This window comes from Cavia porcellus, unplaced genomic scaffold, assembly GCF_034190915.1.
Source record: "Cavia porcellus strain 051 isolate PalLab524CR breed Dunkin Hartley unplaced genomic scaffold, mCavPor4.1 scaffold_14, whole genome shotgun sequence".
In the NCBI taxonomy this organism is placed as follows: domain Eukaryota; kingdom Metazoa; phylum Chordata; class Mammalia; order Rodentia; family Caviidae; genus Cavia; species Cavia porcellus.
In genome coordinates, this window is record NW_026947497.1 from 40,128,811 (window position 1) to 40,147,292 (window position 18,482).

The 18,482-nt window shown below is 38.3% G+C and overlaps 1 protein-coding gene across 7 annotated transcripts in view; it reads left to right on the forward strand.

Moving 5' to 3' along the window:
* Inpp4b (inositol polyphosphate-4-phosphatase type II B) overlaps nucleotides 1–18,482 on the forward strand; it is a 765,962-nt gene that overhangs the window by 615,241 nt on the left and 132,239 nt on the right. For all 7 annotated transcript variants that reach the window (XM_063260829.1, XM_063260831.1, XM_063260834.1 and 4 more), the window contains 2 exons: nucleotides 16,986–17,158; nucleotides 18,270–18,393. In XM_063260829.1, the coding sequence (XP_063116899.1) occupies nucleotides 16,986–17,158; nucleotides 18,270–18,393 (297 nt within the window). The remainder of the gene's footprint in view (nucleotides 1–16,985; nucleotides 17,159–18,269; nucleotides 18,394–18,482) is intronic.

The window sequence follows — 18,482 nt, forward strand, 5'->3', positions numbered from 1 at the left end:
AAAACAGTATTTAGAAGTCAAGATCTGGGCCACTAGAAGCATTTTGATGGTTTTTGTAACAGTAAGTATTATAACTACCAGTATCTACAATCACTCTTCTAATTGCAATCTTCCCAGCCATAGGTATTGCCAATTCCGTCTTGCTAAAATATAATAATGTAAATAATAATGAAAGATATAATAATGTAATTTCTTCTCTTCTTGAAGTTTGACACTCTTATAATAATATATTTCTTCAACAAATTATTATTGGTTGCCACCAAACTAACTGTGGTAGAAAAGCAGCAGGTTTTTTTTTTTTTTTTTTTTTTTTTTTTTCATTTTTTACAGTGAATTCATGAATTTACTGAGTGAGTGACTGGAGTTCCCTACTACTTTCTAGGGTGTATGATTGATAGATACGAGTAGACATTTTTGCAACATCCTGTGTTATTTAATCCTTTCACTTTGCATCACTTACTTTTTCTTGATAAATTAACTTCTGGAAATATTGTTAAACAATGTCTGGAAATTTTATTCTGTTCTATGTGATTTTGATCACTGTCCTTTACATTAGGCTGTATTTGTAAATCTCATAGGATAAATTAAATTTGAACTGATTTGTCTTTTTTCATGCCTCTCTTTTACATTTACTTTTCACCTATAATTTGTGTTTATTTTGATGGTGTTTATGTAGCATGCTAACACAGGTAGTGTTTTGAATTGTCACTTTGTTTATCCATTTTCTTTTATTTCTCTATATCCTGCAGCCATTTCTTTTTATCACATTATATATTTTTCTTTTTATTGTATGTTAATTTAATAATACTATATTTGATTTGCATTTTTAAAGGATTTTTGCTTGTTTTAAAACCAAGGTTTTATATCTTTTGCTGTTGTATTAATTTCTTTTAGGGGTAAATACACATAGTGCCAAATGAAGTAACACTGTCTGAACATAAATAATACAGCAACAGTTCCAAACATGCGCAGCACATATGTGTGTATGTTTAATGAACACAGATTGCTTTTTTATTTTCAGCACATGTAAACCACTTTTGTAGGCATCTACTGTGTTTGGCACCTCACGCCTTTAATTTCATAATAAATTGAAGATTCAAAGATTAAATCAGAGCATTTTAAAAATTTAGATTTTGATGCAATTTTAAAGATTACATAAACCTCCTAAATGATGTTAAGAAGCTTACCTGTAATAGCCCTGCCAATTTTCACCTAGCCAGTTACATGAAAACATTTTTTAATTTGTAATGCAACACACTCCCGACATTGATCCAAAAATATTTTCTTTAATTTTACCCCCTGGCCCAAACATAATCCTTTGTGATAAACGGACCAAACTTACTTTCCTTTTACCACATTAAGCCTAAATTATATATGAAAGCAACCATCATGGCCTCCTAAAATCATCGTCTTTGGGGGAATTTTGCAAAGGATTACCCTCAAACACATCCAATGGTGGCTTTTCTCTGAAACTCCCCTTGTTAATCTAGGCAGTCAGTTCTCAGGAACGAGCAGGATGCAGATGCTTTATGATAACTAAAGAGCAACACAGGAGGTCCAGCTCCCTGCTTTTAGATGCTATTGATACCAATCATATCTAAGTTCTATGGAATGCCATATTTTCCTAGTAATTCTATTGCTACTCATAAACCTCGCTAAGTTTGACTTATCCTTCATACTCAAGATTCAAGCAACATTTAAGCAGTACTGCATGCTGGACATTGTGAAATATTAGTAGCACACTGAGATTAAGACAGCCTATCTCAAGTCTCCTGAAGAAATGGATGGCTCAGCTCATGACTCCAGTGTAGGACACTTGAGTACATTCTAATAAATACTTGTTTCTTTCATCCATCATATTGCCTGTCCCACTCAAGCATATTTTATTCACATTTTATACACATTTCCTGTTCATTCATAGAAGTAATAAATGAAAACGATGAGAAAACACAGCTAACTACAGATCCTTGAGGCACAACACTAAAAAGAACTGCATGCATTCAGACACACTTGTTAATCCCTGCCCTTCGGGGATGTGTGTTCACCAGCTATATATCCAGCCATTGATGCTATCATGTAGTCTGAGTTTCTCCATCTTTCACAAATGTTTCATTATATGCCTTGTGAAAGACCAAATACTATGTGCCACTGAATTCTTTTTCCATATCTTCTCATCTGTGAGCCCTGTCAGAAAAGCGATGAACTTCCCCTGACATAATTTTCATTAATGATCCCATGCCGGCTTGAAGTCATCACTGCTTGCTCTTTCAAAGGAGGTAAATATATATATCTATGCAGATCACAGAATTAGTTCACTTATCACTGCTTAGAATTCCTTTCAAGCTCCTTGGTACTCATGTCCCTTCCTGCTTCATAATTCCCTTTTAACTTGTAAAGTGAATTCCACTTTTCCCCCTGGGATCTGAGAATTCACTCTGCTTACCACATCTTTTACCTTAGCCACCTCCAGTTAAAACATTTCTCTGGAAGCTATCAGAGAGCTGTCAGCAGTCTACAGACACTTTATCGACAGTTTGCTAATATGAAAAATCAATCATAAATCAATAAAATGCATTCCAATTTCAGAATGTAACACATCAAGATTTAAGCAAATCACTCCTCTGTTCCATATTTTGTCTTTCATTAACTAGCTTAGATATCTACCTAACACACTTGGAATAAATGATAGTTTAATAAATTCATGCCCATGTATATAATTCAGGCATCAAGCCTCATAGAAGAGATGCGCTATATTTGTTTTGCTTTGAAGAGAAGAGGAAGATTCATCCATTCATTCAGTAGGCAGATATTTAACATCCACCCTGTACATGGCACTGTCCAGAAATTTAATCAACTAGAGCCAGGTTCTTGCAGTTTGCTGAGGGAGCAATGTTGTATTTGAAAAAAATACAAGTTGGATGTCTTCAAAAGTACCATTTACAAAATAAAGGATTTAGCAAAGGAAGGAGTCATATGCATGGCATCATAGGTTAAACTGGATAAAATATAAAGAGAAAGAATAGGAAACTGTGGACAAAATCCCTAATAAAGAACTTGAGAGCATGTGGATTGTCCTCAGCTGAAGCATAGGAATATGAGAGGATAAATAAATCATTTGCAGTTTGAATATCAAGCAAAGTATCAGGAGAGTAGTAATAATCAGATTCACAGCTCATACTCAACATGTGTATGACAGTCATTTGCCAAGCCTCTACCTCCTTCATCTCCCTCTCCTGACAAGCTGTGGGGGAGTTCTGTTTTTATCCCCATCTTATAGATGAGACTTAAATAATTTGTCAAAAATCACAGACCTGGTAGGCTTCTGAACAAGTATTCCAATCCAGGTAGAGTCTTTCCTGATTGAATAGCAGAAAGAATCTGAGGCTGTTAGAATATTTGCAAGAGAAAGAAATGCTTTAAATGGTAAGTACAGTATTGCATATGGATTGGTTTGCCTTTATGTTTCCCCTTGGTGTTGTAATTTTTTGTCAAATAGTGATGTATAATGATTCGTTTGCTTGTTACATTTTTTTCTTTATTTCATAAGCCCTTAAATTCTTTTACCCCTACCTGCTTCTCATGATGCCTTGACATCTGCTAACTTTCTCCTCACATCCTTCATGCTCAGACACAGTGAGCTCTACAGCACTCTAGAAAACTCTGGAAAATCACTGATAAGATTTTTCATTGCTAGGCCTTCTCCACTTTCCACGACTCAGATTTCACATTTGCTAGCACATCCCTTGAGCTGCCTTTATGAAACCACTCAGAAGAGACCTGTACTCTGGGAGTCATTCTCTAAGTTACCATCTTGAAATTCCTAGTAATTTTATTCTTGTATTGAGATTTCATCAGGGAAGTCTGATAGGACAGTGGTGCTTGTGACCATGAATTAGAAATTTTTCTCAGACATAGCTTGGAACCCCCTCTCTCTGAGGCCTCCAGTGTTGTCCAGCCTCCCCCTCCTCATTCCAGTCAAGAGCTTCTGGCTGCCCCTTGCCAAGGAGACTCAGTGTCTGTATTGGAAATTTGGGTCAGACTGAGACCTTTTGAGGCTGGTAGGCATCTTTCCCCATTCCCAGGAAAATAGAACAAGAAAAAGCAAGTTGAGACTCCTGACTACCTTAACAGGTCACCCAAGACACTTAGGAAGAAAGAAAAAAGTTTGTTTGCTGGTTCTTGAATAGGACCCTCTGTCTTTATTGTTTAGTAGATTCTGCCAGATGAGTAGTCACTCTTTGCAGGGCTTACAAGCACAAATGCTCACAGGCATCGTGTAAGTGAGAAGTAGATGGAAACTAGAGAAAACTAAAGGCAGTTTTATCCCTTAAAAAGAGGCCACCACTCCGTCACCAGCTCTTCATTTCCATGGATGAATAAACCTATAGTTATCATCTGTGGTGATTTTTCAAATAAATATACATTTTTACATAAAAATCTTTATTTTTAAAGATTAAAAATATTAAAACATCATGAAGGCCACATCAAATATATTTACAGGCCAAATGAGATTAGCTTATAAGTCCTTTCTCTGAAAACTCTGAATGTCTGTTTTAAATCCTATTTCCACCCCTAGACTTTGATTTCCGAGAAAATATACCAAATTTGTATGATTTGTTCTTGAATCTACATAATGTAATATAATTCTTGGCAAATAACAGGGGCATAGTATTGTGGAATAAAGACCTACTCACTTTGCTTCACAGCTGCTAACACCAGAAATGCTTAAACTATTTGTCCTGAGATTGTTAACCAATACTCCTTAACACACATTTTTGCATACATACAAAATGATACTAATATCTTCAGAAACTTAACTTTAACACTGAATTGTTATTTCAGTGGTTTTACAATATATTATGGCTTGTATTATTTTATAAAATAAAGATTGAGCATGTTGTTTTGTTCAAAGGATTTAAATATTAATATTCTTGTAGTCCATGAATGTTTAAAATTTAATTGAAAAGAAACATCAATGGATTAGTTCTTTAAAAAGATAATAGGACTGTTGAAAGAAATTTTAAGTATATTTGTGAGTTAAAATTTTAAATAGATAATCAAAGCTAGCACTTATATTTTATTATATATTTAGAATTCAAATAACATGTGTACATTATGACATTTTGGAATGACAGTCTTACCAGAAAACTGCTGTTGTGTCCCTTAAAACATTGTGTAATTCAGCCAGGTGCCCTGTTGTATGTCTGTAATGCACCACTCTGGGACACGGAGGCAATGATGCAGAGGAAATAAATGAAACTCCCAACCTACAAGGTGTCATTTACACCAAGCTCATGTTCCCCAAAACCAAAGGATGAATTCGAAGGAACAACGGAGATTAACAGTAGGAAAATGTCTTGAGGGAGACAGCTCCTAAGAGGCCAGAGGGAATCTGAAAGGGAGTTGCCACTGAGCCCACTTCTCAAAGGAGGTTTCATGGAGCAAAATCACCAGGAGGGAACAATGTGGGTCAAAACTATCATCAATCAGTAAGGTTACAAGTACAACTTGGGAAGGGGGTCATGTGACAAGTGTACATGGAAAGAACAAAGACTGTTTTAGGGAGGAATGGGTCTGGGAGTCTTGGTCATCCATCAAGGTGACTGATGTCTACTAGACTTTATTGGACCAGGTGATACCACCGATCTTTTCCCTTGGGCAGGCATGTAGGCATGGTTATTCTGTCTGTATCTTGAGACTGGCCTTTCACAGTTGTGTCTCCAGCCACAGTAGTAATGTGTTCTCATCCTCTGCACCGACTTTCTCGAGGGCCCCAGCCTGTCTGACCGCCTCTAATACCTCTACCTAACTTAGCTATCTATTAATAGCAGGAGCATATGTTCAAGCCCAGACCAGGAAACATAGTGAATTAGAAAGATCCTGTATCAAATTAGAAAAAGAAAGAAAAGAAGGCTGATGGATGTAATTTAGCAGTACAATGTTTGTCTAGTATGTATGAGGCTCTAGATTCAGTCCCCAGTATTGAAATGGGCGGGGCAGGAAAAGGAGGAGGAGGAGGAAGGAGAAAAGAAGAAAAGAGGGAGAGCAGGATGGGGGAGAAAAGAAGAGAACAATTGTTTTAAAAGAGTTGGGCATACAGTTCAGTGGGGATGCCCTGGGAAGGCTTCTATGAAAAAACAAACAAGCAAGCAAACAAAAACAACCTTGCATAATTAACTATAATGTAACAGAGCAATATGGACTAAGAGGCAGAATACTTGGCAAGTCCACCGTTCAGTACATAGTTAGTTACATGGCCTTTGGCAGATCATTGAAATTCTCTAAGCTTGTTTCTTTTATAGTAAACTAAAGATCATCTAAAAATTGCAATAAGCATTCCACTTCTAAAGCTTTCTCATGGTAAAGAAGATGCCACATGTTTAAATGTCATTAAACATATTTCATTTGTGCCCCTACTGTCTGCCAGGCAGTATTTTAAACAGTATTCATGAAACACTGAACAAAGCAGACAAAACACTTGCTGTAGCCTATATTTTTGTAACAAAGATATTACAAAACAAAAATAGAAGCATTATTTCCATGGTTTAAAAAAAAAAAAAAACCTGTATTTCAGTAGTGGCAGGTGCTATGGGAGAAATATGAGGGTTTTGGAACGACGTTACAAGTCAGGGGTTAAAGTTTAATGGAGCACTGAATGTAAGTTTTATGTGGAAGGTGACATTTGAGGAAAGACACCAGGAGGTGGTAAAGTGAGCCTCATGGCTATCTGTCGGGGAGGAGAGATCTGCAATATGAAACAGCTGGTTTGTACATGTGCCTGCTACATTCGGGAAATGGTAAAGAAGCCAGTTCACTCCCAACAAAGAAGATGAAGGAAGGAGAAAAGCAATAATGGTGAAGAGGTGACTTAGGGAAAAGATTATAGAGAGTCTTTGTAATGCCTTTGACTTTTACTCTAAGAAAAATGGAGAGCATTTGGAGAGCAAACGATCAACCTCAAGTGTAATACTGACACCTAGGTTTCTGTGTTGAGATTAGACTCTCGATGAAGAGGACAAAACCATGCATAGACCAGTTAGAAATCTTATGTATTTACATACACAAAGCAGGAAAGTCGGTTCCAGGGTGTTTCCTATGAAGTGTTCAGATGGCTTTGATGGGAGACTGAGAGAAAATGAGTTAAGAAAAACTCAGGGGCTTTTAGCAAGACCAAGTGAGGTAGCTCTGCACTACTTGACGAAGACTCCAGGAGGAGAAGGTTGTGAGAAGAGAAACATCAATTCTTTTTGGAATATGTTGAATTTGACATGCAGATATGAAGTATGCAGTTAGATGTAAGAGCCTAGAAATCCATAGACAATTTCAGGATTAAGATACTGATTTGAGAATTGTTATCAAGTAGATGATACTTAAAGCCAGGAGAGTGAATAATTTCAACAAGGGTTTGAATGCATGCAAAGATGTATAACCTGTGAATTATTCCTGTGGGCATCTCAGTGTAAATAGGGCATAAAGTGGGGTAGAGCCAACAACAGTGTGAGTAAGGAACAGCCAGTGAGATGGGAAGAATAACAAGGAAATTATACCCTAAAAGGAGAATTGGATGTATCAACTAAACTGAAACTGAGGGATGATTTTGGCCTTACCATTGTGGAAGTGTCTGGTGATACTGACATTATGAGGTGGGTAGGGATAAAAACTTCAGTGGATTGTGTTACAGGAAGACCAAAAACAGGAATAGATGGCACCAACTGTGGACAAGTCCTTTGGGGAGTTTGCAAAAAAGACAGATTTTTTTTTTCTTTTAAAGATAAGGCAATAATAGCATGTTTGCTGCTGATGAATATCCCTATTTTAGAAAAGGAAATGTTGATACTATAGAAGGAAAGGGAAAAAAGTGTTGGAGTGATACACCTCCTTAAATAAGAGGGGAGATGTGGTATGCAGCCAAAGGAACTGATCTGAGCTAGAGAACAAACAGTCCGTGCTCAGACACTTGAGGGAAAGAAATAAGAGCATATAGAAAAACACTGGCAGGTGGGCAGATACAGGGTAGCTTGTAGAATTCTGATAATTTCAACTATTGTACATAAAAACTAACATATACAAATTGTTTATCAGGCCAAAATATGTCTTGAAAATATTGCTTCAACTCACTTAATGCTCACTATACTCACAAGAGTGCCATACAATTAATAGATGAGGATGTCACACAGAAATACATGTGCACTGTCACCTCTAATCGAGTGGCAAGCCTGGATTCTCAGACCAGGGCCCTGGCTCCAGAGTTTGCTCTCCTAACCTACTATTCTACACTGAGAGAAAAGCTTTCCTGATCTTATTCTGTACAAATAATTTTTGTTATCACCTTTTAATGCCTTGGTAAATTTTAGCAGGTGTTAGTTTAAAATAGGATATGATGATTTATGAAAATCAATCCCAAAGGTATGGTGGAAACATAGGGTAACTGTTTAAATTGTACAAGGTATGTCACAATGAGACACAGAGACATTAATCTCCATCAAAATAGTCCCCCATCACTTCAAACACAAAGAAATTAAAAACAAAAAGCCCTTCCTTCTTCCTGCTTTCTGAAGCAGTTCTCCTGGAAGTGCTTTTTAGTAAAATGTCTTTACTTGTGTTGTGGCTACCTCAGTGACCTGAATGGGTTCAACATGTAAAGCTATCAGCATCATCCTGACTCCAAGGAAGAAACACAATCAGTGAATAAGATGCATGGGGATACAGGGTAGTGTTTGTACAAGCCCCCTTGCTGGAGGACACTCGCAAAAGCATTCACTCATTGTATGTAAGACCACACCATATGCAGTCATCAGAGAATATTTCCAGAACTGCTTCAGAAGTGACAAGAAGTGTGAGATAACCCTTCAAAGTGAGAAGGATTAATGGAAATATGTCTTTTACTATAATTATTTTGTGTTTTTAAATTCATGTTTTATTTTTATTAATACACACTTTCAGAACATACTAATAACATTCACCTTGGCGACTTGCTCCATGTATATACCACATTTTAATAAATATTGTTAAATTTAAACATTCACTGTACATTTTGATCAGGGCTTGTATATCTTAACATTTGCTATAGAATTACATGTGGAAATTAAGATTTGCAATTGCATTTGAAAAATGACTTTGCTATGATTCTCAGACCTCACAGAAACTAGAATAAATAGTAGAAAAGGGGAAAAGTGAGCTCTTCACAAGTGTCTTTGGGCCACATCATTATTGAATGTATAAGCTGAGAAAGGCACTGTTACTGTGTTTGTTTGCATGCCTACTTATTTAATATTTATAAGTCAAATCGATATACATGAGGCTCCATTGTATTCCTAGGAAAAATCGGTACCCTCTATTCCTCTGGCTTTTAACATTACTAGAACAGTATTACACTAACCTGATGCACTGCAGGATCAAGATAATAATGCCTTTTCCCTCTGGTTGCCTGCATTCTAATTCCACAAAAGCAATATCCATTACTTATCTTTCTCAATCTTAGACGCTGTACAGTATTTAACTGATAAGAGCTCTTTGGCGTAGACATGTTGATTTCAGGTCACTGAATGACCTATGACCTATGTATTATTCTTAAAAACCCAGACTATTTTCAGAGCAGAGTTCTGTGGTTCTAGTTTACTTAAGACCACGAGGCAGAATAGGCCCAGTGAGTATGAGTCTTTATGTCCAGCATAACCTGAGCGCAAAACTTTTGTGCTGTAACAAACACAAGCCTTGTTTGATTAATGGATCTAGTTCCTGGAAACTGTCTTAGCAGGATTTACTGAAGCTTTTCACCTTTTGGTCCAAAATGAGAACTTTACCAGGATATCAGTTGATGCATTTCCTTAGCTATTTTTTCAAGAGTCAGACTGGGAAGTTTTATGGCATTGTGTTCTCAGGCTGGCAAGCTTTAAACAAACAAGATTCCCATGACAAAAGCCCCCTTTGTTCTTTGCATAGCAGTTTGCCTTGGATTCAGCAGCATTTTCATTTCTAATCCATCTGGAAGGTGCCAAGAGCTATCACTTCCCCCAGTGGACACTACAGTGATTAGATTCTTAAACTACATCCCTATTGCCTGCCTATCTCTGTGCCCTGTCAGCCTGCTCTGTGATAGAGACAGCAGAAGTACAGGGTTTGTGTGCTACAGCCCTGCCAAGGTTACCACAACCCCGGCTTCCATTTGCTGTACCTCATTGCCCTTGTGTCAAGATTTAGCCGTGCGTCTCGGCTGTGGCTCTATTCATACATATGCTCTGCAGCACCCAGTTTTTCTCCCCACCTCTGCCTGCCTCTATTCCTTATCCTTGCTCTGACAACTGCACACACCAAGTTTTGCAGTGGTTGTTTTTCTCATGACTCCAGGCTTAACATTTACTTTAATTTTGTTCCCACCATCTTTGAGCCTCAAAGTTCTTTCTATCGTTTCCCTTCTTCCTTCCAACATCCCTTTTTGCTTCCTCTAGTCAGTTGATACATTTGTTTATCTGGACTTAATATCAGCAAACCTGGCATCTTTTGGACTATTTACTACCTGAAGTTCATGCAGCCTTCTCCCAAGTTTCTCCACATATGACTTCCTTTATGTGTGCCACAACCAAGAAGAAATATAGTCTTCTCATTGGATAAGAACTATCTTGCCTCTAAACTTTTATCTTCCAAACTTGTTGGCCACCTACAGTCAATCACTGAAAGTTTAGTTTTAAAGTATCTACAGAGTAGAGCTTATTAGTAATTGCACTGCACTCAGATGACGTTTACAATGATACTGCAGGACAAAGGTCTCACTCTAAGTGCACCTTGTAGCCCATGTCTTGACACATGTCAGGGGTAGGGACTTCAAAGTCCACAACAATTTTATGACCTGGGCTGTTGATGTCTCTCCCCTGCCTGCATTATCATTTCTATAATATCTGCTTTAATATCATAACATAAAGCCACTCTTGGCTGAGAATCTGGTCTTCATTTCCCTCTACCCATTGCAAATTTAAGTCACTGTTCTTCAAGCCAGTGGCGGAGACGCAATGGTGAGCATGTTATTTGTTTTCCTTTTAAGACAAAAGATGTTCATGTTTGAGTTGGATTTTTTCTTTTATTTTCTAAGCTAAAACCTCAGGATGCAGGATTAATTGTAATGTTGGCACTTTGCAAAAAAGTGAGTGAGTGTAGGGCTGTCATTTGGGCACTCAGAAAGAGTCACTGTCACTGTTTTAGGCCACCCTGATGGGTTTCACAGCTGATCATCTTCCTTAGGTGAATCTTTTGAGCTGGGATTATTTTTCTTCCTACCTTCTTTACACAAAATTTAATGGCATTTCTCTTTCTTTCTGTGTCTGAAAACTTGTGATAACAAAAATACCCATGGCCACAAGCTTTTGTGAAGTTAATTATTTTAAATGAGGAAAGACGATCAAACACCTGAGAAGAAAATGGCTCAGAAATTGGAAAGGAAGCATTATGCGCAGCTACAGTTGGTTGATATTTGGCTCTTTTATTTTTCTCCCGAGAAACATAAGAGCCATTGAGCTCAGAGGACGTGAACATCCTGTACAGGAAATAGATGGTGTGTGGAGGAGGAGAGGGGGCACCCGGCAGGCATTCTTTGAATCCTTCAGTGAGCTGAGCTTCTCTTGAATATGTTAGGCAAGCCAGTGAAGGGCTGGAAAACAGAGCTCTGCTTGGATAGCTTCCAACCCTCTCTACAAAGCTCAAGAAAAGCTCAGCTAAGCCACATGCATCTTATGCTTTCCTGAGGAAAGACTCTGCCTGCCTGTTGGTCTCAGGGTTAAGGAGCCTCAGCAAGTTTTTATGGAGACACTAAAACATTCTCTTCATATTTCCCTCTGTCACTGAAAGGAGCCCAGGGAGAAAATCAGAGTTAAGCGTCTGTGAGGCCAATGAGCTCTGTGAGAGACACTGGTGCAGAGATGATAGTGTGTACGTGTGCTTTTAGCTGCCCAACTTCCTAGCTTTGTGTGTGTCTGTGTGTGTGTGTGTGAGAGCGTATGCACATACATAAAATGTTAGTTGAAACTTGAAGAATATAAACACAGAAGAGTGGATGTATGTCTGTTTCACAATTTCTTGTACCAGATATTGCAAAATTAATCCCATTTTCATCATTATACAGAAAGCAGCTTTATCTGGAGGATAAAAGAAACACCATGTAAATGGTAGTGTGTGGAAGGATGCAAGTGTAAGGGACAAATTACAGCACTCTCAAGACTGAAAAGGGCTGGAGCAGTTTTCTTTCCCCAAAAATATTTTTAAAGAGAAAACTAAACAATTTTCTCTTCCTTTGTGAGAGTATTTAGAATGTTCACTGGAGCAGAAAGACCACTTATGAATGGATATCTGCCTTTCTTTGGCCTGTCATATCTCATTGTGTTTATTTCAAAACATGCGTATTGCTGGAGAAGAAAATCTGTAATTGCAATTTGCATTTTGTGCAGTTTTCCTTATCTGGGGATTTATTTGTTTCTTTTGAGAAATATGTGTCTTTAGCTTTGTAATTTAGTGTTCTCCATAGTAGACAGTATTGCCTGCATCTCTCTGCTATCATGAAGATATTTTACCGTGTTAACTATGTTAGTCAGCCTTTTGCTCCTGTGGCAAAATAACTGAGAAAATCGACTTAAGGAAGAAAGATTTATTTTGACTCATGGATTTAGAGGCCCAGTCACATGGCCATGTTTCTGGACCTGCTTTAGGGAGAGAGCATCATGGCAGGGAACACATGAGGGGCAAACTGATCACCCATGGCAGCCAAAAAGCACATAGAGGGGGTGTGGTTTGAACAAGGGCAGCTCCCCAATCCCCTACTTCCTCCAAGTAGGCCCCACTTCTATAGTCTCCACCATGTTTCAACACCCCAGTAAACGCTGAGCTCTTCAGTGGATTACCCACTAATATAGTTAGAGCCCTTGAGGTCTAGTTACCTTCTGAAGGCCCCACCTCTGAAGACTGATTCACTGGGCACAAAGCCTTCAGTGCATGAGCTCTTGAGGAACATTTCAGATGCAGACTATAGCATGCATAAACATGAAAATTTATCCATAATTAATATTTTCCTATATTATCACATTTCTTAAACTTAATCATAACATATTTACTAAATAGAGGCACTAGAATATTTCTAAAAGCAAAGAATCACTTGCTCCTAGATTTGGAATATCACTGTTACTTTTTTCCAGGTTTCTACCCTTACTCTCATAGAACTAGGATTCAGACTTTCTCCTCCTCCTTCTATGTCTCCCACCCTGTCTCTGTCTCTCTGTCTCTCTCTCTCTCTCCTTCTCTCTGTCTCTCACTCCACACACACCCCTTTGGTTTACCTTATTACAATTCACGATAAGGAATCAACTAGCTAAAGTATGTGATGACAGACTTAGACAAGAGTAAGGACATTATCCTTATCCTAATAAAGTATATGAGGTTTCCTTTTTAAAAAAATGTCCTTTAAGAAAAACCAACAGCTGCCTTTCATTTGAATGATCCTCTAACACCTTTCTAGGGGGAAAAACTGAACAGCTCAGTTAATATTCTGTTTTCAAATTAGAGCGCATAGCACCTCATAGCCACGTTACTGCCCTCCTGGCACAGGCCAGTGTGATGCCTGTGTTTAAACAATACACAGGCACTATTTGGGAGCTACATGAAGGTGCAAGGAAATGAAAATTCTTTGCCTGAACAGAATGAGTGACAAAGCAGTTCTGTGCAGTCTGATGGAGCAGTGCCACCTACTGCACAAAAGCATTACTTGGTATTTTGGAATTCATTACAAGTTGATTTCTACAGAACCAAGGACAAAAATGTTTGTTTGCAATGTGCTATTTTTTTTTTTTTTACATCTACATCTGTGTATCAGTGTACTGGAATTTTTCTCCTAGTGTTTTCCTCTCTGTGTGTATTAATCTTCCATTTCATATTAACAACAATTAGAAGCAGAGAGAAAGAGAGGATGAATATGTGAAAATATATGATATTCCTTTTTGGTGTCTACTGATGTTTATTTCTATGAAAATAAATGATGTATCTCAAATTTCCATTTTATGTGTGCCAGTAAAATAATCATTAACCAATGTTTATTTATATTAAAACATTGGTCATATTTCATTGTAGACTGCAGAGAAGGATCTTGTTTTTTAAATGACTACAGATTTAATAGGCCTTCACATTACTATTTTTCTCATTTTTTATTTCCATAATAACGCTCAAGACTGTCATGTTTTAAAAATAAATAAACCATAACGTTTCTAACGTATGTTACATTATGGCATCATGCAAGCATTTGCATAGTGTGTTAATAAAAGTGTGTCTTTTGTTAACTTCAGAGCATTCATTATATGTTGTACCATTTTGCTTTATTTTGTCTAGTCTTTGCCCCCCAGCATATCACAACTTAGTGAGTGTAGACATGGCACAGCAGTGACTATGATTCTTCTGATCATTGTTCCCTGTAACTCTTTCAAGGTCTTAACTGGTTATTGATGTCTGAAATCACTCACATTGGACAAGAATTTAATCAAATTTAATGGTGAAGTTCAAGGTTGATCTTATGGGGAAATTTGATTTGGTTCTCATCCAATTTGGTTTGGGACCAGAATTGTGGAAATAATTAAGTTCACAAGCAGAGGTACCACTGTAATTGAAGCATTTAGGAGTCTAGGCATATACATAACACAAGTCTTGTCAATTTTGATCTCATTTGAAGGAAAGCTGTTTGACTACTGCAAAAAACTGGCTTCCTTGTATTTGTCATTATGTTTAAAACTTTTGCTATTATCGTAAATTTACTCGTTCGTTTAAAAGTTCCTGTTTCTGTTACCTACTAGGCACTGGGCTAGGTTCTGGAAATTCAGTAATTAAAGAAAAAAAGGAAATTTCTTTCCCTCAGCAAGGTGTCTTCCTTGCAGCCGAAGATAGTATGTGATTAGCCCCTGTAGTAAGGATAAGAAGCAATTGGTGCAAAAGAAAGTGAACTCAGTCCGAACTTCCAAAAACAGAGTGGAGAATAGGGGTTATCAAGGAAGACTTCTGGAGGACAGAGATTCTGAATCAAATTTTCAGAGGAGATAAAATGCCTATCAAGAAATAGAGAAATAGTTTTAAAAGATGAAATGAGATTTGCCAAAATACTGTTATAATTTAGATATAAAATGTGCCCCCAAAGCCTTTTCCATTTGTAAAGTAATTGGATCATGGGGTGCTCTACATAATAGTAGGTCAGACCTTAGATAAGTTCATAGCTACCTTGCTGTCAGAAGGACGGTTGAGGGGTGTCCCTGGGGTCACGACCTAGAAGATGTCTCCCTGCCTCCATTCCCTCTCCTTCTCTGCTTCATGGCTGCCATGTTGTAAACATCTTTTCCTCAGCCATGTCCTGTGCTGTCCTGTTTCCTGCTTGGAGCCAACTGATCATCAACTACAAATGTGAGACCAAATAAACCTTACTTCCTTTAAGTTCAAATGTTGGGTACCATGACTGAGAGATGGAAAAGTGACTAAGACAGATGCTTAAATGAAAGAACAGAGGTAGTTTAGGCGAAAACATGTTTTTCAATACACTCAGTACTCAAGACTACGAAGTGCTGAGAGAGAATTGGACAGGAAGGCAAAGGCCAGGTAACAGTGGACCTTTAGTGAGTTTGCAACTCATTGTGAATGCTTTGGATTTTTGTCATTGTTATTGCTGCTGTTATTTGTGTGTTTGGTGTTGGTTTTCTTTCTCTCTCTCTCTTGGCAAGGGGGAATCTGTTTTCAACCCCTTGTTTATTCTCTCTCTCTCTCTCTTTTTTTTTTTATTTTTTTATATTTTAACTAAGGAGTCCGAACTGAGTAAATGTAATGAAATTCAAACTGATTAGAAATCTCCTAGCAACACCAAAGAGAAGGAACTTGAGCAGAGATATGACTGGATGAAGCAAGGTCTGTTAGGAAAGGCAAAAATGTGATCTGAGAAAGCAATAGATGCTGACGGGACAGGGCAAGGAGCTGACGAATGTTAGATGGATATTGTAACAGTGGAGCCAATTTAATGGCCAAGGTACTGTGTAACCTATGAGAGAAGTATAATAAAATTTCTGTTTCCAGCATTGGAAGAGTTTGGTGTCACCATCCATTAACACAAGGCTGTGCCCAAAAAGTACGAAAAGAGAACTGTTGTAAGTAGGAAAGGAGAAATAGAAAAGGCAATCTATTGTAACTGTATTATATGCATCCAAGCACAGATGCAGTGATTGGTTGACCATGGACTTGGAGAGTTCAGGAGAGTCACTAAAATTAGAGCTCTTCAAATCTAATCATTACAAAGCTATTTAAATTGGGGTTCACTACAGGAACAGAATCACTAGGAAATATATGTGTAATGATGCAAGGGGATTTAATCAGGTGGGGTGACAGGGTCAGAAGCAGGAGAGTCCACAGTGGGATCTGTGCACTAGAGAGCCAGAGAGTCCAGTAGGTGCTCTGTGCACTAGAGAGCCAGAGAGTCCAGTAGGTGCTCAGCCCAAGGAGACGGAAGCTGCAGGCAGCAATGACTCAGCTGCACTAGTCCAAGGACACAGACCTGGATGACCACTAGAGAGTCACTACTGTGAATTTTCATTGGAAGGCAGAAAATACTAAAGACTTGGAGACTGGTGATGGCAGCAAAGAATGTACCCACTGAAAAAGGCAAGAGCTCTTTGAAATAGGCACATACCCTTTTCTTTCCCCTTTTGTGTTTCATCCTGGCTCCAGGCTATTGCTTGGTGCTACCCACATCCAGGTGTGTTTTCTCACCTCCGCTTGCTGGCCCATATGCTGTGCTTTCACGTCATACTCAGAGCTGGACTAGGCCTAATCATTCAAGGTCCTGTATCTCGATTATTGATCACATGATTCCTTAATAGTACGCATGGATTTTACATAAGGAATAGTACACTGTAAACAATAGTAAATTGGTTCTAGACCAATCCAAGACCTTCACTGATCTGTCCCACTGTTCCTTCCCCCTCTTCCAGAAGACTGGTATGAACAGCTGCATCCGCTCATCCTCGCGCTGAAGGATTGCATGGGAGAAGTGGTGAGCCGAGCTAAGCAGTCCCTGACGTTCGTGTTGCTGCAGGAGCTCGCCTACAGCTTGCCTCAGTGTCTGATGTTGACCCTAAGAAGGGACATTGTCTTCAGCCAAGCGGTAGGTCGGGTTCTCGTTACTTGTACAGAACAGCACAGGATCCGTTAGACTTTTTATTTGATGAGGATAGCGTCCTTCTTTTGGCAATTTTCTTTTTAAAGAGATGCTTTTCTTAAGGTTTTGGCTCCCACTTTTTCTTATTCATAATGACTATCGCTGAATAACTAATGAATACCATTATTTTTTCTTTCTGAAAAGAGAGGACGAAGTCTCTGAAACACACATACTGTTGAATAGGGCACAGAGTCTGTGAAGGAAAGGGTAACCCGGAGTCTGACCGCAGTGCCAGGGAAGGGAGTAATGGCAAGCGGGATCTGTTTTCAACCTCTTGTTTATTCAGTTCCCCAGTGAACCCAAGCATTTGCAATACTTTCTTATTTTGTATACAGAATAATTTTCCAGAGCCACACTTGAGTAGGAGGTCTACTGGAATCATCTCTTTGCTGACCTCTGTCACTATTTGGGATGCCATGCCAGCTTGTCACAGTGCTGTGTTAATGCCTGCCTGGTCCTCATCTGCTTCAAACTCCCTGGTTTAGTTTACAGACAAAACACATGGAAAGAAGGAGGCAAAACGACCCCCTTGTAGATATTCCATGCAAAGGGACTGTTTCAACCAAAATACCCTATTCTCTGTTGCACTATTTCATGGGGGCAGGGTGTTTCCAGGGGCACCAGGAGTTAAACGAGTGTCACAGATTTTGCTATGCCCTATACGTATTTTTCATTGTTTCCATTCAGTGATTTGTGGAATATATGCTGTCTGCTGTCTTCTACATGTGCAAACAATAACAGTAATACTATTTGGAAGTGCTGAATCACTTTTTTTATGTTTTTTTTTTTTGTTAGAAATAATACGCGTATAATTTGAAACCCATTATCCTGACTGGAAGTTCATATGTTCATCCTTTCTCAGCAATGCTTTCCCGAGCCTTTTATTTACTGCTTTGCTGAGTCAATGACTATGATTTATTCTGATATATTTGTATAAATAGGAATATCTCTGAGAGTTTTTGATTAAATCTGTAATGTCTCAAGTCTTAAAATATTTTAAAAGTAACTATTGAGCTTCCTGATCCCAGTAACTTTCTTTAATGATTTTTTTTTTTAGCTTGCTGGATTGGTTTGTGGTTTCATCATCAAACTGCACACAAGTTTGCATGACCCTGACTTCCTGCAGCAGCTGCACACGGTGGGCTTGATAGTGCAATATGAGGGACTGCTGAGCACGTACAGTGAGTATTGCTTTAGTGCAGGTTCAAATCCCAATCCTATTCATAAGGGTATTTAAACATCACCTTCTCGGGTAAGCTTAACAGTAAGT